Source organism: Haemaphysalis longicornis, unplaced genomic scaffold (assembly GCF_048455015.1).
Source record: "Haemaphysalis longicornis isolate Haplotype H1 unplaced genomic scaffold, Haemaphysalis longicornis Haplotype H1 scaffold_8, whole genome shotgun sequence".
Taxonomy (NCBI): domain Eukaryota; kingdom Metazoa; phylum Arthropoda; class Arachnida; order Ixodida; family Ixodidae; genus Haemaphysalis; species Haemaphysalis longicornis.
This window is the reverse complement of record NW_027526445.1, coordinates 138,544,956-138,567,588: the sequence shown is the minus strand read 5'-3', so window position 1 is coordinate 138,567,588 and position 22,633 is coordinate 138,544,956. Positions and strand designations below refer to the sequence as shown.

The 22,633-nt window shown below is 49.9% G+C and overlaps 2 protein-coding genes across 3 annotated transcripts in view; one reads left to right on the top strand and one right to left on the bottom strand.

The window, feature by feature from the left end:
* LOC144149940 (beta-1,4-glucuronyltransferase 1-like) overlaps positions 1 to 22,633 on the bottom strand; it is a 279,455-nt gene that overhangs the window by 152,976 nt on the left and 103,846 nt on the right. The gene's annotated exons all lie outside the window — the stretch shown is intronic.
* LOC144149466 (uncharacterized) lies at positions 1,203 to 16,605 on the top strand. Its single transcript, XM_077681041.1, has 5 exons — positions 1,203 to 1,382; positions 5,800 to 5,824; positions 7,311 to 7,384; positions 13,537 to 13,761; positions 16,418 to 16,605. The coding sequence occupies exons 1-4, from the start codon at positions 1,208 to 1,210 to the stop codon at positions 13,734 to 13,736; spliced, it is 474 nt and encodes a 157-aa protein (XP_077537167.1). The 5' UTR covers positions 1,203 to 1,207; the 3' UTR covers positions 13,737 to 13,761; positions 16,418 to 16,605.

Below are 22,633 nucleotides of genomic sequence, written 5' to 3'. Positions count from 1 at the left end.
TGCAATAGGCTTTCCTCCTCATCGTCCGTCTTCCCTGCGCATCGGCGACGCTCGGCTAACGCACGGAAGCGTTTCCTCTCGAACAGCTCTTCTGGCTTGGTGGTTGCTTCGGCGTCCCAGCTCATTCGACTCTACGAGTGTCCCAAAGTTTGGTTTATCAACGGTTTATGATGCAATCATTGACGTCAGCGCGACTGCAGCGTGCCACTTCAAACCAGTTTGATGCTTCGTAGTCACGGATGCGAATGTGAAGTCGTCCGCACTACCACTCCTTCGCGAGCACATTCGGCGCGGGTTCAGCTACTTTTGTTACAAAGCCTGTCAGAAAACGCACCGCGACAGAGGTAGCTAATGAATGCTTCGTACTAACAAAACGCCTTGGAAGTCCCCCGGTTCGACACTGGACAAATCCCCGGGCACCGTGAAAATAACGCATCTGTCTGAACATATGGCGGTGTTTGGGTGCCGCAGGCTTCACATGCTATTCCCGGAACACATACGTCTGTCTTCATCCGTTAGAAACAGCGCCGGCTGCGGCTTCATTCTAATTAATCCATCCATTCGTAAGGCGAGAGAAAAAACGAGAAGGCACGGAAGCTCTTGACGGAGCGAGAAAGCTCGATCACCGCGCGTTTCCTCTCGAAAGCCGCCGACAAGGCTTTCAGCCACTTGTCAGGCACATCGGTATGAATGAGACTTCAGTGGAAGGCACTTTCAAAGACGACGCTCGCCTCTTCGAACGCGCGAGACCAGGAGAGCCGCAACTCACGGGCTATTCCTATACGAGCACGACGCGCTTGAATCGTACCGGTTATTTACGGTTATCCAAAGGGAGCGGGCTTTTCAGAGACCAACGCTCGCTGTTCCGCACGGTTGCCCGCCGTTCAGGCACCTAGATGACCCACCTGGAAGGGCGTGCGTGCAAGGGAGACGAGAAAGCTGCTACAGAACTGAGGCCCACCGGATTCAAAAGCGCGCCGCGGCTAGGCGGACGGTGTCGTGACCTGGCCACGCGCAAGAAAAAATATATTTGTACACCACGTTAAGTATTATATACGGGTCGGTCCGTGTTGCTATACTAACAAGCACATTCCGTGTTTCCTTTTCATTGTTGATGAATTATTGGAGGGAGACGGTAAAGGGAGAGAGGGGATAGCGTGGTTGGGGTGACGGCGCTCCAGGTAGACGACTGGCAAGCGGATATAAAATGGACCAGGTTGGGAGCAAACGGGGGAAGTTGCGAACGTGTGACCGCTCTGTGAGAATACCGAGCAGGAAGGGGCTCGGAGGTTCGACAGCAAGCATGGCTTCGTTTGTGGCAGTGGAGACAACATTCATCGGTCTTGCCGCGGTGCTTTTCTGTTTTGTGACGACGGTTCAAGGTAAGTGGCGCTGACAGCAAGCTCTGGCGAGGCTGAGACCTCTTGTTGGCCGCGAGCACAACGGGTGAAAGGCGGAGTTGCGAATAGGGAGCTACGTGAACGTGGCCACTCGGGTGAATGCGCCGTCGTTGCGGCAACTGTGCCCAGGAGGAGGAGGTGACGTCACGGATGTTCGTAGAGCCGGTAAACGGTAGATAGCAGTTAACAGAGTCGGCTGGTAATTACGGCATCGGGCAAGTTGTTTGCCGTTCTTCGCGGCCCTCGGGTTCCGGTGACGATGTGTCGCGCGAGGAAGCAAACGGGCGTCACGACGCTGTGCCGCAATTTCCTTTGGACGTATGGCCAAGAGGGCGCCGTAGGGTCCCTCGCCTGGTTCGGGGAGGTTTCACCGAAGCAACGCTTTAACGAGGTCGTAACGAAACGCAGCGATCCCGCCATTTCAAGTCCGTTTAGATGAACCAGCCGAGAGGGGCTGTTACGAGAGCCGAAGGCATGACGGGGCCAGAATTACTGGTGCTCCATGTCACCGACGTCACGAGCCACAACTGTAGGCAGCCGATATGGTAGTGTGGTCAGGGCCGCGTTCAGTCAAAGCAAGCTTGGTACCCGCGGCTGTCGTGGCACGCTTGTTATTTTCTCTTCAGCCCCACAGGCTTGACAGATAGAAGTGTGCTTGATACCAAGCAAAGCCGCTGCGATGATCGGCTGTTCATAATAGAGATAATCTTTGGCCACTGGTCCGTGCCACCAGCTTCGCGGAAGGCCACCAGAGCTCTTCTCGGTTTTCTCAACAATTCAGGTTTACACGAACGTATATGCAGTGCCTTGAAAAAGGACTTAATGTACACGCATTGCCGCTTCTACCTCCCCCTCTTCCCTTGTCCCTTCTTTTATTTCCTGAAATCCACTCCCCAGAACAGGAAACAACACCGGACTATATACCTGGTTAACCTCTTAGCCTTTCTGTTCCACCTCCTCGCGTCATTTAGTCGTTATAAAAAAAACTGTCATTTCTTTTGCGTGCGAGCCATATCTTGGTGAAACCAAGCCGATAGTTTTGGCAACACTTAGCGTCGCTTTCTTGAAGCATAACTCAACGCTCGCGGACGGTGTGCTGTTGCAAAAAAAAAAAAAAAACGCTCGCCACAATTCACAATCATCTCTGAAAACAGTATATACTAACAACTGTCCCAACTACTATAATTGTTGACACGGTTTGTACCAATCAACACTGCCAAAGCTCAGTCAAGAAATCTTGGAAACATTGCAGGCCGAACGAAGGCGTGTAAGAAAATGAGCAGTGCTCCTTTAATGTAGAATAAAAAGTGGATTAGTTTGAAAGAACGATAACAACCACTTTGAGGACTTAAAATATTATCTTGAAAAAAGCGGGAAGAAAACTGCCCCCCCCCCCCCCCCTTGGGAAAATAAAACACCAGTCGTATTTCGTTCGCACAAACAGAGCTGACAACAATCCAGTCACGTGGCCCGCGTCGTCGCCGCCAATAGTTGCACCTATAACTGGGACGCATTTTTGATCGCTCTAACACCGGTCGCGTCCGCTCTGTTTGACCCTTCTCTACTTAACCCTCCGTCCTCATTCGGTTGATCCACTAAAGCATAGTAGCTGAGGCTCGTAGAAATAAGATCGTACTTGTCGTACTCGCGCTCGTAGAAATAAAGTCGAACTCGACTCATTCTCGTAGAAGTATACTTGTACTCATACTCATACGCGTAGGAATACCATCGAACTCGGCTCGTGCTCATAGAAGTATATTCGTACTTACGATCATGCTTGTAGAAGGACAATCTTAGTCGCACAGGTGCACGTAGAACCGTATTCGTGCGCGTACTCATCCTCTTCAAAATAAACTTGTAGTCGCACTCGCAGAAATATATTCGTATTCATACCCATGCTTGTATTAACGAACTGATACTCAGACTCGTAGAGGTGTATTTGTACCCGTACTCACGCTCGTAAAAATAAACTCGTACTTGTACGCGTGCTCTAAAAAATAAACTGGTACTCATGCACGCAGACAAAGACTCGTGACGTCCTCGTAGAAGTAAATTCTCACTCGTACACATGCTCGTAGAAATAAACCGGTACTCGTAATCGTGCAAATAGAAGTAAAGTTATATTCCTGCTCGTAGAAGTGCATTCGTACTCATACTCGCAGAAGTATATTCGTACTCCTACTTCTGATCAGAGAAATAAATTCGTACTCGTTCTCATGCTCGTAGAAACAAATTGCCACTCATACTCAAAGAAGTGCATTCCAACTATTATCATGCTCGCGAAAATAAGCTCGTACTCGTACTTATGCTAGTAGAAATAACCTGGTACCTACACTCGCGCACGTACAAATAAACTCGAACCAGTGCTCGTATTTTCGCTCGTGCAAATAAACTCGGATTCGCATGAGGAGAAGTAAACTCAAACTTTTGCTGCAAGAGTTATATTCGTACTTGTCGCCCTGCTCATCGAAATGAGGTAGTTATATCTAGAGCACTGCACGGGCTCGGGCCGGCCCGAAAGCCCGGGCCCGACCCGGCCCGCGGGCCGGGCCGGGCCGCCCGAAGTCGATTTTCGGTGGGCCCGGGCCGGGCTCGGGCTCGACGCCGTGGGCCCGGGCCGGGCTTGGGCTTGAATTTATAGGCACGGCCGTTAATAGGTCCGACGTGAAGTGTAGAACTGAGCATCAAAGTGAATATTCTTGGTTTATTTCTGCGCGCTTATTGCTGTTAGTTGTACGCAATGTTTTAAAAACGTGTTTTGCTAGGTCTGATGGCCACTGCATCTACTGCAGTTTTAATGACATTTTTTGTACTGCATCAAGATTTTATATTTTGGTGTATAACATACCAAAGATACGATTACAAGGAATGCCCAAGAGGGGAATAAATTAATTCAGATATCCTGGAGCTGTGTACCTATGTCTATATATGTATACGTGTGTTTTAGATGTCGCACCAATCAAAATTCGGCTGCCGTGGCCGGGAATCAAACACGCATGCCAGAGAAACACCACCACTTAACGACCACTGCATGTGAAGTATTTCAACGCGCGTACATACTCGTTGATTCAAATGCGGATCAAAAAATTCCAGCAATACTAACTTGTGGCTGAGACAACCACGTGTCAAGAGTCTGGTAATCAAAGGTGATGGTGTCTCTGGTCTAAGAATACGAGCTATTATTACGCCGATGTGGCAGACAGCGAAAGCTAAACTACGTGCACTTTTAAACCCTCATTTTTTGCGTTCAGTTCATGACGTGCTTCTACAGACTAGATGCTCCGTCTGATCATCCGGAATATAATAAACAAACTTTCTTCAGCGTCAAAGACCGGGCCTGGTCAACCACGCGCGGGCCCTCCCTAGGCCAAAAAATAGATCACCGGGCCGGGCCGGGCATGGGCTTAAGATGGCGGGCCCGGGCCGGGCTCGGGCCAGGCTCACTAATGAATTCCCTGGCCCGGACCGGGCTCGGGCTTCGCGAAGCGGGCTCGGGCCTTAAAATCAGGCCTGTGCAGTGCTCTAGTTATATCCTGCACACTCCCTGTAGTTCACACGAGAAAAGGAACCCCTTAAAGCGAGTATCTTTATTGAGCTAAGTGAATGTGTGCCCCCACACCGTGAGGAAGCGTTGGAGGAATCTCTGCTGTTTCTTCAGTCATAAAATATGAGTGCCCAAGTCAGAGAGAAGTAGTCGTCCGAATGTACGGATACTTTTGGTTCCATTTGCGAGCTTTTGCACTATTCTGAGCAATCTGGCAACGCAACGATGGAAGTATGAGAAAACGTATCGGTGGGACGTTTCAAGGTGTTCTCTAGTAAAAAGAGCATACTCGGTAATTATTTCATTATTACGGCGAGGAGATTGGGCATTGCAGGCGGGAGAAGCATTGAAGTGGCTACAGTATGCCCCAAAGTAAATACAACTGAAGACGACAAAGCCACAGCTGTGATCCCAGCCCGTAATATACTTGTAAATACTACCTTGTTCAAGAACCTTTACAGTACCAAGATGTATGCCTTTACAAATTGCATAGTTACCTTATACCGGGAGTGAAAGTGGACTCCCTTACCCCTTCCACTATCTTTTTTTTTTTACTGGAATGGATAGCTAACCTTTTTTCACGAAGACAGATGCACAGGAATACCAAAAAGCTTTGACAAGAAATCTGCCCAGTAATACGTTATAAACCGTGGCTGTGTAAGTGGAACGCCCCGAAGAAACATCGGGGAATAAATTGCTTGAACTCGGTAAGGACGCTACCGGCATTCCAGCGCCCTTCCTGATGAAGGGAACTTGGGCACTTTTCTTTAACGCTGCCCGATCGAAAAATAGCACCTTTTATTGTATTGTCCTGCCTGCAAAATAACACGACGCTACATGCACGATCTCACGCAGGTAACCAGGGAAATTCCGGAGACGGGTAAGTGTTTGTTACTGTACCATTTTGTTAGTGTACAAAAACGTTCCATCAAAATCAAGCCTGTCGGTGTGAGAAACAGCGACTCTCCCCACTGAAGTAAATCTACCCGCATTTACATGACGTATTAGTATATACACGGTCGCCCGTATTCTTGTAAAACCCCCATTGCCTAACATTCCTTATGCCTCCACCCTCTCCTAACGTCACCCACAAAACTCAGGTCAAAAGAGATTTCCTGCGGGTAAATTTGTCCTTAACAAAATAGCTATCGTCGCAAAGTGGTACTTAGTCTCAAAACCCAAATGATCCGGCAAAGTGAAACTGCGCGCTCAATACACAAAGCGGAGCAGTCATTCGTGAGCAAAAGCAAGTACGTTGTCCGTAGTGAATTGCTTGATCACGGCAAACTTTTCTTCTGTCCTATGCTTAGGCTTGATTAACGTTAGTTAACACGCAAGGTGAACCTGAGAACGTACTAAGCAGCCTTACTAATTGCGCATCAAGCTGCATGCAGGCACCTGTTGACGTCGTCAAACCTGAAGGAGTAAAGCGACAGACACTTATGCGTCCCAGCAACGCAGTTCCTGGCCCGGAGCGGAAAAAATATGAATACTGCTAACCTTTCCTTCTGATTTGCTAGCTAACCTTGCTTTCTGATTAGCTTACTTGCGTCACGTTACCTGAACCCGGCTGCCTTATCTTGTGTTTTGAGCGTAGCACGAGTTTCCTAGCACTTTTGCATGCAGCGCCGTTAATGCTGCTTTCATTGAGCAAGGGTGTCGCCTTCGAGTCACTATCCTAGGATATTCTTGTTTATTTCAGAGAGATAAATATTGGTTTATTGGAGAGGTTATGTTCCCGAACTATATCGGCGTTTTCAGTAACCACAGCCTCAATTCGCGGATTTTCAAGTAGTAAAGTCGATTTTTTTAGAAATCTGTAATGTCAACGGGCACCATTTGGTTATTAATCTGTCATTTTTTTAATACTTTACTACTATTAGCGTTAATCGGCGGGATAAGACGGCGGAGGAAGAAATTTGCGAAGGAGGGTGTCTAGTTTTCGCTATTTAAAAAAAATACACGCTTGGTGTAAATAAAAAGAGATGAGTACCATGGCGGAGTCTAAAAATGGACACTGTTGCTAGTTTCGTCGAAATGCGACAAAGTTTCTCGGAGATGACGTAGCTACTACACTCTCACATCTACCGACACGTGTAAGCGTGGCTACGTGGCGCTTGGAACGTTAGCTCTCGTGTCGGCGCTTACGCATGTATAACGCATCTGCAATTGACCAACACTTAACTTTTCCTTTTGTTTCTGTCCGTCTTTTGTTTTCTTTTCTTCATTTTTTTTAACTTGGTTATTGTTTCCTCTTTCATTAAGAACGTTTACTAGGCTACCTACTTTGAGATTTACCTAATTTAAACATTAAACAGTTTTGTTATATTGTTCCTTCATTTTATCTCCATTGCCCGTGCAAGTAGCAGGGAAAAGATCTCCGGTCCGACAAATGCAAATGGACCACCGTTCGGGGCACCCCAACCTCAAGTACCCCCCGGTGAGTACGTTTTACTATAGAACAGGCCATGGTGCGAGGATTCGGAAAGCAGGCGAAAGAATTAAAGCCGTTCCATTCAATCTGAAAGCTGTCGGAAGTGAAGAGCAGTAACTCGCCATAATGGGCTGCAGCGCCGTCATCCGCTCACTGCTACTACCCAATGCATTTCAAATTTCCCGCCTTCGCAGTGCTCGCGCGCTCCCTGCCTGAAACTGCGCCAACGGGGGTTCTGTTCTTTTAAATGCAGAGCATTTCAGTAACTCACGATGTCACCCGCGTTGACGTCCGTAGTCGTAGTCCGCACCCCTCCCCCTACACTATATAAAAAAAAATACTATCCGGCGCCTGGTTTCGATTCCTCGACCCTGCGGGCGGAACGCAATGTACATGGTGCTCTACCCACTGCGCCACAAAGCCGACACAGAATGGGACACAGAAGCGACACAGAAGCTGCTGATACAACGCATTCACTACCACCAACTCCCCAAACACTAAACGTTAACGCAATACACCCACCCCCTATGCGACGCATTTACTCGAGTCCCCCTCGCGGGGAGATGGGCCCAATTTTTGAGCTTGCTTTTCCTACCGCACGTGCCGGCGTTGCACTGCCACTTTTTTTTTTTTTTTCGCTTAAAACCAACCCAACGAGCGTTCCTAACTAAATGAACGCGGGCGCTGCCGGTTAATTACGTATATCTTGCCTCAAATGTACCTAAAGGTTTCTTTTCGCTAAACAATGGGGAGATGTATGACCAGCGCCAGCGGTTCACGAGTTTCAAACGCTTATGACCATATAAACCGCTTGGCTTACGAAGCCTCTGGGTTACGCCGCTACGACGACAAGGCGAGCCCCTAAAGTGCTCTGCACTTCAAAATGGCTCAGATTCACCACTTCTGAACATAGTTATAACGAGCGAAGGCAAAGATTATGCACACACTGTTTCGTGACAGCTTGCCTTTGCTTGATATTTCGCCGTTTGCCGTCTGGCTATCCCTTCCCTACGGGATGGTAGGATTCAACAGTTAGCTTACTCTAAGGGCCACGCACAAACAGCCCAGCAGGCACGCCATCGATGGCGAGACAGGAACGATGCGCCGGCAAAGGAGCGGGCAAATCAGGGTTTTCACGAGCGCGCATCGTGTGTCTCTCCAATCTTCGTTGCTGAAAAACTCCCACCTCCCCTCGCGGGAACCCCTGTGTAGATGCGACGCATAGGGGGTTCACGTTGCAGCGTTGGACAGCGGAGGAACGGCGCTGGAACGATGGAGCGGAGCGGCGCAGGCACCGCGTTTTATAGCGCGCATAACGGTGATGGGACGCGCCGGCGCCAGTGCATCTGCCGCGGCTATGACGCAACACAATCCAACACAATCCACTTTAATCAAATCCAATCAAAATCCAATCTAAGCCAATCCAATCGAATCCAATCCAATGCCCCTCGCGAGAGAGTGTTCGCTATCGGAGAAAAGAGGGGGTGAGCGGCGGAGAGCGCAGCTGGCGCGGCAAGGAGAATGGGGGAGGGGCGGACGCCGACGACGCCGGATGCAGGGGCAAGGCGGGTGAATGAGATGCCTTCGCATCTAAAACTCAGACGGCGCAGTTTTCGTTATCATTATAAACAATTACAGCAGAGGACGAATATCAGCTGAGGTGGTCAGAATCCTTGCAGAAACCCAATGGACCATCAGGTTTTACTAATCTGGACCCCGGCCCATCAGGCTCTCAGGGGCAATGAAGGAGCACACGAGCTCGCCCGAGGACTCACTTTCCGGGCAGGCTAAGGCACACCTTCCACACACCACCCATTGTCTCAAAAAGACAGGATGTTCACCTTCCGAGAAATAACGCAACACTATATATGTTAACAAGAAGAGATTATCTAGACGCAAACTCAGAAAAAAGGAAGAGGCAATCTGGTGGAAATTACAGGTTGGAACCTACCCAAATCCGCTTCTGCTTAGTAACCTCTACCCAGGTCCAATTGAACCCAAATGCAAACATTGCGAAAGCCTGGCAAGCGTGGTCAACATGATATGGACGTGCCCACAGATATCAGATGGCAAACACAGCATAGACACTTGGGAGGCTGTGATGCTCAGCTCAGACCTAAAAGTCCAACGGAAGATCACCAAGCAACGGAGGATCATCAAGATCATCATCCGCCAGGTCCCAAGGGATACTTGCCGACTCCTAGCAAAGGTTTTCAAAAACCCCATTGATTGATACTAAATAAAAAAATTTCATCAACATCAAAATCAAGACAATCGTCACCGATTCCAAATCAGCAATTCTAAATTTCTCACGAGGACACATATCAAGCGAGGCGTCCGCAATCCTCATTTCTGGTCTCCACCTCGAAAACCATACAGGCAAGGTCAACTTGATTTGGAACCCCGGCCACTCCGGCCTTGCAGAGAACGAGTCTGCGCACGAATCAGCTCGAGGCTTTAGCGACCGAGCGGACGGCACCTCCGAAATAGTCAGCCAGGGACAGGCTATTGTCATACAGTGACATTACCGGTGATTATCGTTTAGGTCGGGCCCGCTTTACACCCGCGCACCCATCCCTCAGTAAGTGGCATTCGGTGGCCCCACTCGTATCCAAACCCACTTGTGTATGGCTATTGCTACCCAGGGCGCTACTACCCCGAGAGTCACATATGTCAGGAACGAGCGGACCTGGCGCACATGTTATGGCAACGTCCGCAGGCGATCACAAGTGACCGCACAATCACTAACAGTGAGCAGTGGGAGACCGTGCTGCTCAGCTCCAGCCCGGAAGATCAACTCTGGGCCATCCAGCTGGCTGAGGACGCTGCCAGAGCCCAAGGGCTCACGGCCGACGACTAAGCAGCACCGCTGGCAAACTGAATAAAGTTTACTCTCTCTCTCTCTCTCTCTCTCTCTCTCTCTCTCTCTCTCTCTCTCTCTCTCTCTCTCTCTCTCTCTCTCTCTCTCTCTCCACATTATCGTAGTTCGCTTGCACTGAACCACACGTACAGACGGCCCAACCGCCGTAATCAGGCGAAGTCGCGGGAAAAGCACCCGTATCACCTTTGCCTAGTCACGTGGTACCACGTCGGGGAAGCTACGAGCAAGCGAAGCGATAAAGAAAAACGCAGTTCGCGCGCCGGCGCCTGAAGGCCGTTGCGACGCAATGAATGGCCTTGAACAACGCAGTGTGGTGGAGCTTTCACTCTAGGAACATCGTAAAGCTTAATGGCGAATATTTCAAGCGAGAGAGAGAGAGAGACTAAACATGTTTATTGTTTCTTATTAAAGAGTCCTTAGGGTGGCCTCCTCATTCCAGGAGTCCATTGGCAAGGGTGGCCACCCTTGCCTTGCTGCATCTAGAACACTCTTAATGAGACGTGCGTGGGTCGTTGCGACACATTCGTCGCGTGATGTAGTGGGAGGTCCATAACACAAAAAAAGGAGAGGGGACCAATTAAGCATACAAAATCAAGTAAAATAGGTGCGAAGTTGTTCAGTGCGCCTCGAACAAAACTAGCGTAGGCTGCGTAATCGACTCCTTACAATACGTAACGTTTGCGCCTTTGTAACCTCCAACCATCCCGTAGCGTCAGTAACACTCATCTCGGTCTATCGCTATGTAAATACAAATTGAAACGATGGTGAAGTCTTTGACACGCACGGTCTGGTATCTCCTGTAAGGACAAATTTGTCCCATCGAATCCTTTGTATACATATCACTCCTCGCTTCGGAACTGCCTTGCCGCTTGGAATCGAAAAAAAAAACTGCCTTTCAAGACTTTTTTTCTGGTGGTGCAGCCAAAAGCACCCCGGGATTCAGTTATCTTTTACACTGCGTTGTAGCACTCATGTTATGGGGAAAAAATTCTGCGGAAATTCAGAGAACTATCCACTAATGCGTGGCATTGTTATGTTGCTTGTCCTGAATATGAGGTTTTTCCAGCGAAATTTTCTGGTTTTTCTGAATCCTGTCCGAGCAATTATCTCCATTTACGCTATTATAACGATTAAAAGTGGAACCTTCGCGAAATCTGCATTATTGTGGAAATGCAGAGCGTTACATGGTCCTGGCTGTGGGAATACTCGGCAAAGAATGCTACGCATTAAAAACGCATGAAAGCGGTGATGCCGCACGAATCCAGCCGTAGCACACGGGGAGGGCCGAGCAGTTGGAACAAATGTGATCACCGCTGACCACGTGCTCGAAACGGTCCAATGAGTGGCGGAGATTCGAGCGGCGGGGGAGAGAAAGAAAGGCGGTACTTTCCAAATTCCAGTGGCTCTAGGTCCGTCCGGTACGCAAACATTAATTAGAGGTTTGTTGCAATAAACATTGCAACCACTGCATTTAGGACTAGGTTATTAGATGTGTTTGCTTCTAAGGATTGACTGTTTAGGGGTGTTCTTTCGGTGACTCTCGGCTTTGATTACGTTTCTCTTAGTAGTAGGGCCTGTGCAGAGGGTTTACGGTTGTTAGGTGTCATGTTGTTTTGTTTGCAGGGTGATTTCTTGGTGTTTCTCTACATGTGCGCTTTGTTAAATACATGTATACATAATACATGTCGCTTTGTTAAACCCGCCAACGGGTCTCACTCGGCCGTCCCTCTGAGCCGATTGAGACATGACCTGACAGTGTTACTTCAACACTTCTTGTTCATCCCATCGTTCCTGCTGTTACAGATATAATATTCACAAAGTTTAAAACGCAAAGGGCTCATTTTGCAAGCTTAGAATTCCTTTTCTTCGCGTTTGATTTTGACGGCCTCAGCCAATCGCACAAGCAGATCACAATGTGTTCACTGTAGAGCCGAAAAGTAGTTGGCTTGTGATACCTATCCTCTGTTGAAGTTTGCAGTAAACTGGAACAATGATATTCCAACGAGGCAGTCTTTCAAATGAACCTAAATGTATTTTGTACTCATGGCACTTTTAACTGATGGGCGCGAGCGTTAGAATACTCGTTCATCCCTTTGAATATTGTCCTCACTTTTCGCGCTGTTTTCCTTCATTCACGCTTCATACACAATTTCCTGCGCTGAATTATAATGCGAAGAATGCGAATGGATCTGGTATGCGCATGTCACCATGTAGCTATCGTCTCCAACGTCATACGACAGCACTTCCTACGAATCAATCTGATTTAAACCAATTCAAGGTGTTTCCCCAAGTTTGAATTTCACAATCGAGCTATTCTGTAAATATCAAGTCTGCTCCGGAATAGCTTGACTTTGCACAGAACTATGCGCTTTGAAATTGATTTACCCGCAGACACATGTGCGCCCGAGCGATCCGGTTTCCGATGCGGAGCAGCAAAATATGTAGCTGGTTGGACGCGCGCGCGAGCGGCCGATCCGGGGGTCCTCCTGCATCCAAACTGGTGCCCGAAGCGGGGGACGCGCGCACACGTGTTCTTTTCCGCTGACGTGTCCCCTATACAGTTGAACACGGTTATAACGAACACTGATTTAGCGAATTATCAGCCATAGTGAACTAAATACAAACTTTAGTTGGTCACGCTTCATTTGAATGGCGTTCTTTTATAGCGAAAGTGATACTGTGAGAGCCGCGCGCGTTATCGGATATAACGAAAAAATATTTCACCAGTAACCTAAGCAGCTACTTGGAAAAACTCCCGACGTCAGAAGCTGCAGAAGCAGAAAAGGCCCCTTTGTTCGTGGACACTGTGGAAACCTTCATTCTGCTCAGTGCTGTTAGTGGTCTCCAGACAAAGATCCCATCCTTCCTCGAAAAAATAGGAACGCAGGCCTGTTTTGTCCAATAACCTTTGTTCTGTTGTAATTTCTCGCTTCATGTTCTGCTTCGCTGAGCTTGAAATGCCACAATGAGAAAGATAAGGGTTACCTTGCTTATGGCAGCTTCGAAGTATAAAACAATGCGTTTTCGTATCAAGGATTCTTGCGGGAGCCAGATTACCGACTGGTTTGAACCTATTTTTTGCTGTACTGTTGCAACGAATATCGGTTATAACGAACAAAATTACTGTCCCCATACAACTTCGTGTTATAACGAGGTTCGACTGCAGTCCCTAGAATATTTAGGACACTCCAGTATCGCCCTTCACACCGAGCTTGCATGACCCACCACCGGAACCGCCCCTGACGTCACCTGACGCCCTTGCGTCTCGGGCACGCAGGGCTCGCTGCCCGGCGCCTCGCCAGGCTCCGCGCCGCCGTCGCCAGAAATCGTGCGGCGCAAATGGCTGCGAGCGGACCGCTCGGCGGACCAGCCCTGCCCCCGCAGAACAACGGACGACCGATCCCACTTCCCAAAGGGGTGCCGCAGCAACCTCGCCCGCAAGGCATCCCCACGCGCCAAGGAGGCGTGTTCAACTGAGGTGACAGGCAGCCGAGGCAAAAAGGTGAGTGGCTTTGAATTGCGATGACGCAAGGGTCGGCGTCACATCGCTCAATGGGTGACCGGTAAACAGTGCAAAGGCTCATGGGTACTTCTACCGCCGGGTCCCGCCACTTCCGGTTCGCGAGCTCTCCTGGCCTCCCGTACGCCAGCGGCGTGGACGCGCGCGTGTGCTTGTTGATCTGTTTCCACCGAAAAAAGCGCTCATGCATCGCCCATTCAATGTATAACAACGATGAATCCTACTAGGGGCTTTTCTGAAAGGTAAGCACTCTGTGACACATAAACAACACGCACAGACGCGGATGAAAGCCATCGGCTTACGGGAGGCCAGGAGAGATCTCAAACCGGAAGTGGAGGTACCAGACGACGTACCCATGAGCCTTTGCGCTTTTTACCGGTCACCCATATCATCGCTTACAACAGATTGCTTCATCCGAGATACCGCTTAAACCAAAGCTCCTACGTGGATCCCCGCTACAGCGGAGATATTTTGCGATAGATTGCCCAGCGGCCTAATAGAAGGTTTACAAATAGAAATATAAATGTACAAAATCGCACCCGTTTCCCGCAAGAACGAAAGAAGAGACCGGTGCTGGGGCCCTCATATCCAGCGTTTAAGATCTGGGCGTCTCCCAAGATTGCGGTTTGTGCCTCGCAGGTAATTCGTGCGGTTTTAAGATGAAAAAGGGGATGCGCTGTTCCAGCAAGCGCCGTGCCTGCGCCGTGAAGTTCGGCCTTCCCCCGTCGGTGCTCGAGCCTATGAGTCATTGTTTTCGTGCGCAGCGGCGTATAGACGCGTCGCGGTGATGTTGCCCGCCCGAGCAGCAGCGGCGTTTTGCACGTCATGGTGGTGTGTGGTGTATTTTTTTTTAACAGCGGGGCTGTTTAAGCTTGAGCTTGGTCCAGTGGTGTAAGCAAAAAAAAATGTGGTTGATCCTTCTTTCATAGGAACCGGTAAAACACGAAAGTGAAATGTGCCTTCACATGAGTAGTTGAATGTTTATCGTGCATCGATATGAACTTGCACGTCGGTATTTATATTCCGTCATTATGGCACCGTTTGACGCATCAACGTTAGACACTGGATTGCACGCGCCGGAGCATTGCGTAAATCCGACTGATTGATTGATTGTAGGGTTTAACGCGCCGACGCAACGCAGGCGATGAGGCGCGCCGTAGTGGAGGGCTCCGGATTAATTTTGACCACCTGGGGATCTTTAACGTGCGCCGAAATCTCGTACACACGGGCGTTTTTGCTTTTCGCCTCCATCAGAAAAGCGGCCGCCGCAGCCGGGAATCGAACCCGCGACCTCGTGCTGAGCAGCGCAACGCCTTAGCCACTGAGCCACCGCGGCGGGTAAATCCGACTGAAACCACAGGCGCTCGCATCCATGCGAACGAAACCGAACCTGTTCCGTCAGCGAATCGTTTGGTGAACACACGGTCCGCTGCAGTGAAAGGAGCACCTGACCGTGCCACGAGCGCGACATTCGCAAGTCCGCGTCGATCTCATTCCGGGGCCGTTGCCTTACAGGCTCCTCCGCAGGTTACGCTGCGCGTACCCCGTACATGTAGGCGCTGGTATCGAGGCGCCAACTGTCGGCTCTCATTAGCGTCATGATACACTACTTCGCTTCGCCTCTCCTATAAGGCAGCAACATCTGAAGGGAAGGATAAAAGGCGCGTTTGTGGTTCTGTTATGCGTCTGTTCATAGCGCAATCGGGAGCCCGTTTCGTACATCCCGCTGCGGCGAAAGAGTTCGTGGTTCAAATAGCGGCGCCGGCGCGTCATTCGAAGTTGTCATTTCCGTGACGGATATGACGTCAGTGAGATATTGGTGGACCCGTAAAGCACTTTCATGTTAAAAAAAATACCGAGGAAAAGCCTGCGCCGCCTGTAAAGGGTGCACCACCGCGGATAGTGTACTATAACAGTGAAGCCGGCTTTAGGGCGTGCTCGAGTGTGGTAATCGGCATGATGTGTATGCGCACCCCTTACTATCCATTTCAAAGGGGGTCCCCTGCATTGGCTACTAAAACTAAAAAAATGCCGCAGCTTCCACTAGTGGTGCAAGGCTGGAGAATCAGCGCAGCTGGGGGCCAGCCTAGCATCCCCCCTCTCCCTCCCCCCCCCCCCCCCCCCCACCCCGGTATCCGCTGTCAGTGCGGGGACCGACAAGAACGGCCTTGAAATATCTGGCTAAAGTTGGCCTCAGCCCTCAACACATGGCCTATCCTAGCTAGAACATCCCAAAACACTAACACAACTTAGCAAAGCCTACTAAAACCTAGTAAAACTTTTCAAAACAAAACAAAAGCGAGGCCAGTGCCCTGCTCCGCTGTTCCTCCAGCCTTGCACGACTGGTAAAAGCTGCGGCAATTTTTTTGCAAAAAATATCGCGCAATCGTGGCTGCCTCTGCTGACAAAATTAAGTCGACGTAAGCTTCATCGCCCCGCTTGAGTTGTCAACAAGTACTACTAAGTAGCAGTTGTCGCACTCAACAGTAGTTGTAGTAATGGCAATTGGTAAGCTGTCGTAATTACCAGTTTTTGTAGTCAGTAGTATGATGATGTCGTTGTCGCGGTTGTTCTTCTTCTTGTTGTAGTTTATCCGCGCCCTGACTTAACGAATGCCGTCGTTATCTCCACCCAACAGCGATAGTACGGATACGACGACCAGCGCTTGACCCCGACATCGGCAATGAAGCTTCCTCGAGAGGGCGACACATCTCCAAGGACACCAACTAGACTAAGGTTCCTACTAAAGCCTCTCGCAAATAAAACTACCGCGAGAAGGCCTACCGATAAGAGCGAATTATTTAACCTTCGTATAAATAAACTTTGTATCGTACGGAAAAGGTCGTTGTGTTCATTCGGTGACGCTTGCATAGTCCCGCGTTCGACGACACATAGCGCGGCAAAGGTCTGCACAAGCCTGTAAACTCCTGTTTAAGTTATCGCAGATAAATTAAGAAGTTTTAACACTTTCTATGTAAAACTCGTGTTTTAAAACCTACTGTTTGTCCAAGAAAACCTGCTTTCTCGCAACACGTCATTAGATAACTGCCGCGACGGTACGTCAAATTCGCTGCGAAGCGCACGCGCTCACAGCGCATCAAAAACTGTGTCCCGCGGACATCTGTTTAATTACTGGACAAGAATAGCTTAAACGCCGAACGCCACCATCAGGTAGTTTGTTTCAGTTTATAAAATAGTTAAGGCACTACAAATTTAACAATGTAGGGTCTTCACACTGCATTTAGGTATTTTTAAATGCCACACCTCCCTGTAGCGTCTCCATATAAGCTCAAAGCAGCGGCTGATACTGAACGTTCCGTTGCTTTTTTTTTTTTTTTTTTTTCAGACAACCATTACCTAATTGCGACTTAACGCGCACACCAGTTCTAAAATACGCCGTTTTGAAGTTTCCTCTCAAGTACATCCATACGTCATTGTAAAAAGAATTTCCCGTCCTCTGAACGCAGCGACCAATTAAGAGTTACTGCTCTCCAGAGATTAAAAACGCGCGAAAGAAAAACAAAATATCTGGCAGTACTGAACGAGTAACTAAGGCCACATCAATGCAGACGCGCGCCAACACTTTTCATTTCTTTTTTTTTTTTTTTCCGAAACGGAGCGCCATAGTCGTTCAAGCCGAAAAACAGCTTAGCGCGAACAACGGCTGCGAAGCTTCACCGCGCAACCAATGAACCTTGCGGCAAAGCCCGACGATTCTGCGCTGGAAAAACGGGCTGGGGAGGGCGAGGGGAAATCTATACGTCGCAGAGTCGTCGTACTCAGCCGCCACGCTTTCCTCAGCTACACGGGGAAAGAATAACTCCTAGAAGAGAGGGTGAGAGGGCGGGAAAGGGTTTACATTGCAGGGGCGGCACGCAATCCACGGCGAACGCAGGGCGCGTGCTGAATTATGCATGAAGTTGGAATGCGCCCCCCTCGGCGCACGAGCGCCGGCAGTCCACTGGGGGGGCCGCTGGCCACCTAATGGTATGCGCGATCGACGACGAAAGGGGGGACGGGACGAACCGGCACGTCCTTCCCGGGCAGGGATGGACGACGAGACGGGACGTGGGGATGCGGGAGGGGTTGGAGGAGGACGCGCGGAGTGATGGGTTCAGGTCTGCGGTCGCGACATGACGAAGACTGGAGCGAAACGAGAGAGATGGTCGGGTAAATCTGGAAGCAGGAAATAATGATGCGGCTGTCAATCGGGGCAAGCGAAGCAGCGCTTCGAAAGCGGACAAGAGTGCTTTGTTTATTGATCGTGGTGTTTAACGCTCCTGGGCTATCCAGAGATAATACGCAATGGAGGGCTCCGGATTACTTTCGACCATCTGGGGATCCTTAACGTGCACCTAAATCTCGACACAGGTGCGTTTACACTGTCCGCCTCTACGAGAAAAGTGGCCACCACTGCCGTGATCGAACCCACGTCCTGTGGCTCAGTAGCGCAACACATTAGCCACTGAGCTGCCGCGTCGGGTTACAAAAGTACTGCTCGCCTCAACTCTGAACCTTGTCAAAGAAACGAAGAGTTAGGCACAGAACAGCATAAAATGAAATAAAAAAAAACTACGGGGGAAGCTACGCGTTCTCTAATGCCGTGAAAGCTCACGAGCATCACTTTACGATAAATTATACCGCCGACTTATGTCGCTGAGTTAAGTGTCACTGAGTTTCGCGGTGCTGAGCGGCGTTGCTGAATATATGATGTCGCGATGCACTCACGAATTCGATTTTTATTTGAGTAGGCTTCACTGCAACACACACGCGCAAAACGCCCGCTTTACAGCACCAAGCTTTACACTGAGTCCCATTAAAGTTGGCTTCACTACTTTACACAAGTAGATTACTGGGAAGACATTATTAGGGGGAATATAACCAGTCCACAGCAAAAGAAAACCCTGAAACCTTGCTTTATTTTTGAGAGAGAGAGAGAGAGAGAGAGAGAGAGAGAGAGAGAGAGAGAGAGAGAGAGAGAGAGAGAGAGAGAGAGAGAGATGGGGGAGGGGGAAATGGGAACTTCGATAACAAGCCCCTGGCTTCCCTTATTAGTTACACGGATCTGGGGAGGGTGAGTTTCTCGCCAACTGAGCCAAGTGAGTAACGTATGTGAGTAACCAAGGGCCTATGGGGAGAGAGGAACTAGTGGACGAAAGAGTTAGTCTGCTTGAGAAGGGCTGTGAGCCAGGGGTTGAGGCCAGCGTCAGCTCAGCCGCCCACGCCTGGCCTTTCTCGATAGAAGACAGTTCTCTATTATGCAGTAACCATATGCCTGTTCAGATGCAATGTATTTCGTCTTGCATCAATCGGAGAATGGGGGGTGGGGGGGGAGGCCGATTTCGCACCGAAAAAAAATACTGCACAAAACTTCGAAGGCTTGTTGCAGAGACATTGAGGGGAACCCAAGGAGCGATTCGATGAAGGGAAAGGTGATTAAAAGGGGAAGAAGCTGATTGATTGATTGATTGATTGATTGATTGATTGATTGATTGATTGATTGATTGATTGATTGATTGATTGATTGATTGATTGATTGATTGATTGATTGATTGATTGATTGATTGATTGATTGATTGATTGATTGATTGATTGATTGATTGATTGATTGTAGGGCTTAACGCGCCGACGCAACGCAGGCGATGAGGCGCGCCATAGTGGAGGGCTCCGGATTAATTTTGGCCACCTGGGGATCTTTAACGTGCGCCGACTTCTCGAACACGCGGGCGTTTTCGCTTTTCGCCTCCATAAGAAAACCGGCCGCCGCGGCCGGGAATCCAACACGGGTCCTCGTGCTCAGCAGCACAATGCCTTAGCCACTGAGCCACCGCGGCGGGTAAAAAAAAGGGGGACAGAAGCCTGTCGCAATCAGACGATCAGCAGCCATTGAACGTCGCAAATAAACTACGAAAAACGAAGAGAAAGTACCGTACAAAGCCACGAAGCATCAACAGTTCGAAGGCGGAACAAGCTAAAACGTAAGCCCACTGAAAACGAGGCAGTACCAAAGACTGAGCGCCAACGTCAACACAGGCTGATCGTCGCAGGATCCGCGCGACATGCGCAAACACAAAAAGAAAGTAGTAAATGAAGAGATTCGGGTTGACAGAAAACAACAAAAATTAAGCGACCTGGCACTGGGTACACGGCCAAGCCAACAAAGGACCGGGCGAAAAGAAAAGCCCGGAGCTCGGTCCATTCAACCGACGTGTGCACAGTTAGCGCACTGTACACACTGCAGGAGTCGTCTGTTTGCGCGCCGGGCGGCCTCAGCCTTTTTTCCCAGGTCCTCCACAAAGCCGGAGGCCCGCAGGCGGACAAACCTTATCAACACCGCAGGGTCCAAGCCGCACCGGCGGACCTGTGGCGCGAATTACCGGGGCCGTGGTCCGAAACAAAGCAGACAGGCACAGACTTCAAAGAAAAGGAAAAGAAAGGGACAATGGACAGCGAAGTTTGGGGACGCCGTGGGTTTTTTTTTTTTTTTTATGTGCGTTTCTGTCCTTTTGGATTTTGAGCGCGCTTTACGCAGAGAAGCGTTACTGTGGTATTGAAAAGGTCAAGTTGGACGCTCTGAAACAGCAGCCTCTGCTATGACGCGCACCGCTCTGGACATGGGTCAGATTACCCAACCTGCAGATCTTTACGTGCGTCAAAAATGTAGATCACACGAACGCTTTGTTAAAACGAAGCTCTATAAGGCTAGGCGTAAGGAAAATGAAGCGGTCCTGTGTACGCAGGAAACTCCCCCGGCGAAACCCGATACGCATGCACGAAAACACCAGGTTGGAGAGGAGATAGAAAAAAATTCCCGCGCCTTCCCGCGAGGGGAACACGAGTAAATGCAGAGCATTGGGGCCTCAGTACTGATTGAAGGCAGTGTTCCTTCCATCGCTTCTTCCGTGATGCTGGAGTAGCAAACACGAGTAAACGTGGGCACGAGCGTCAACCAAGGAAGGAAGGAGCAACGCAGTGAGTGAAACACGAGCGACCGCTAGCCGCTATATTTGCAGCGCGCGCAGTAGAGGGAGAGCAGTACGGGGGGGAGAGCGCGCATGCGCAAGCAGCGCGCGCCCTTCCACCCCCACCGCGCTGCTATCACGCACCTGTTACGCCGAGACCGCGACGGAGCGAACGGGCTGACTACGACGCATGCGCGCGCCAGCTGCTGTTGAGAGAGAGGAGGGAAGGAGAGGCGCACCTGCTGCGGACGCGAAACTGTTGACACCGTCCGACGCAGGAACAGGCGAGGCTAAGAAATGCTCTGCATTTAAAATGGGATGCACTGTGGCTGGGTTTATCTCTCTTTCTCGTAACAGAGCGCGGGCGCAGCAGATTTCTGCGTGAAGCCGAGATCGGGCGACAACGTCAACCGGGTGGAGGGGGAAGGGGGGGGGGGGGGAGGAGGAGGCAGCATCAACGGGACAATGACAAACATAGGCCGCACGTTACTTCTTCGCTGGTCCCCAAACGGACTCCTACGCAAGGGGTCCCGTAAGAAAGCCTGTCCCAGACTGCATGCGGCCTTCCTTCCGTGTAACGGTTCTTGGGAGTACGGAAAATTTTTCATTGGGGTCCGTTTTGGCGGCCCCTTTTGGCAGTTTCGCAGCCTGCAAAGCACCTATTTGTAACTCAGCGAGAGCGGGTTGTTTACTTCGGGAGCCGAATCCTCTGAAACAACGACCGTCACGACGGCGGACGCCCCACGCGATATCCAGTGTTTTCCGCCCCTCAAAGCGACCCCGGAACCGAACAATACGCGCATTTGCATGCCACTACCGCGCCGTTTCAAAGTGACGGCCGTCGTTTCAGAGAATTCGGCTCCAGCATTCGCTTCCATTAAAAAAAAAAAAAAAAAAACGCGCCATACATCTGCGCAACGTATGCCTTATCCCGATCGGCGCGTGTACTTGCACGTCGAGGCCTCGCCTCGACGAGAACGTTTCCAGACCTGGAGGGGTGTTGACGAAGAAGAGGCAAGGATTGACCGTGCCAACAGATTCTGAAGATTACCAGTGGCAATATCCCCAACGCAAGCGATGCTTTATGGTGGCACGGATCCGATGTGTGCTCCAACCAGGACGATCAGGCATTTTTCCGAGTACTTGCAGAGAAAGAAGGCATTGAGAAAACAACCACAAAATACACGACGTAGGGGGCGCCAAAGGCGCACCTTGTTGTTTTTTACAGCGAAGCTGTTGGCCTCTCATTGGTGGGAAAAGTTTCGCGTCGTAAACAAAAAACGCGGGCAGGACTCAGTAGTTCACGCCCAAGACACCGAGTGCATCCGTCAGGCTGATCAGGCGTGTAGCATAGAGCTCAGAGATCGTGTAAAGAAAAAACAGCAAAACAAGCATCGAAACCGGATTATGGATTTTAAGGTGCCGGTGAACAATGGGAACAACCCAGATGTTCTGCTAATAATTATGTTTACAGCTGCTCTCGAAAGGTGGGGGGGTGACGTCATTCGAGGGCAAACGGACTCAGAAACGGACTCGAGGGCTAGGCAGGACTCAGAAATTCTCACCCAAGACGCCGAGCGCATGCGTCAGGACCCAGCATTTGACGCCAGGGAAGCCGAGTGGTGCAAGCGACATGCCCGCCGAGACAACGAGGAGCATTTCATACCCTCCGCCATCTGCATGTGCAGTGATTTATAACAGCTGCGCTGGACATCCACTTTAGCAGGGTGGGATGGTGTCCACTCTTTTTAGCCGAGCTTAATTCTTAAACTTGGTTTCGCCTTGTTATAAAGTGTTTTTTTTTTACACTAACTCCTGTGTTCGTCAACCCCCCCCCCTCCCCCCCCCCCCCCCGTTCCTGGCCCCAGTTATTTTTCAATTCATGCCGTAAA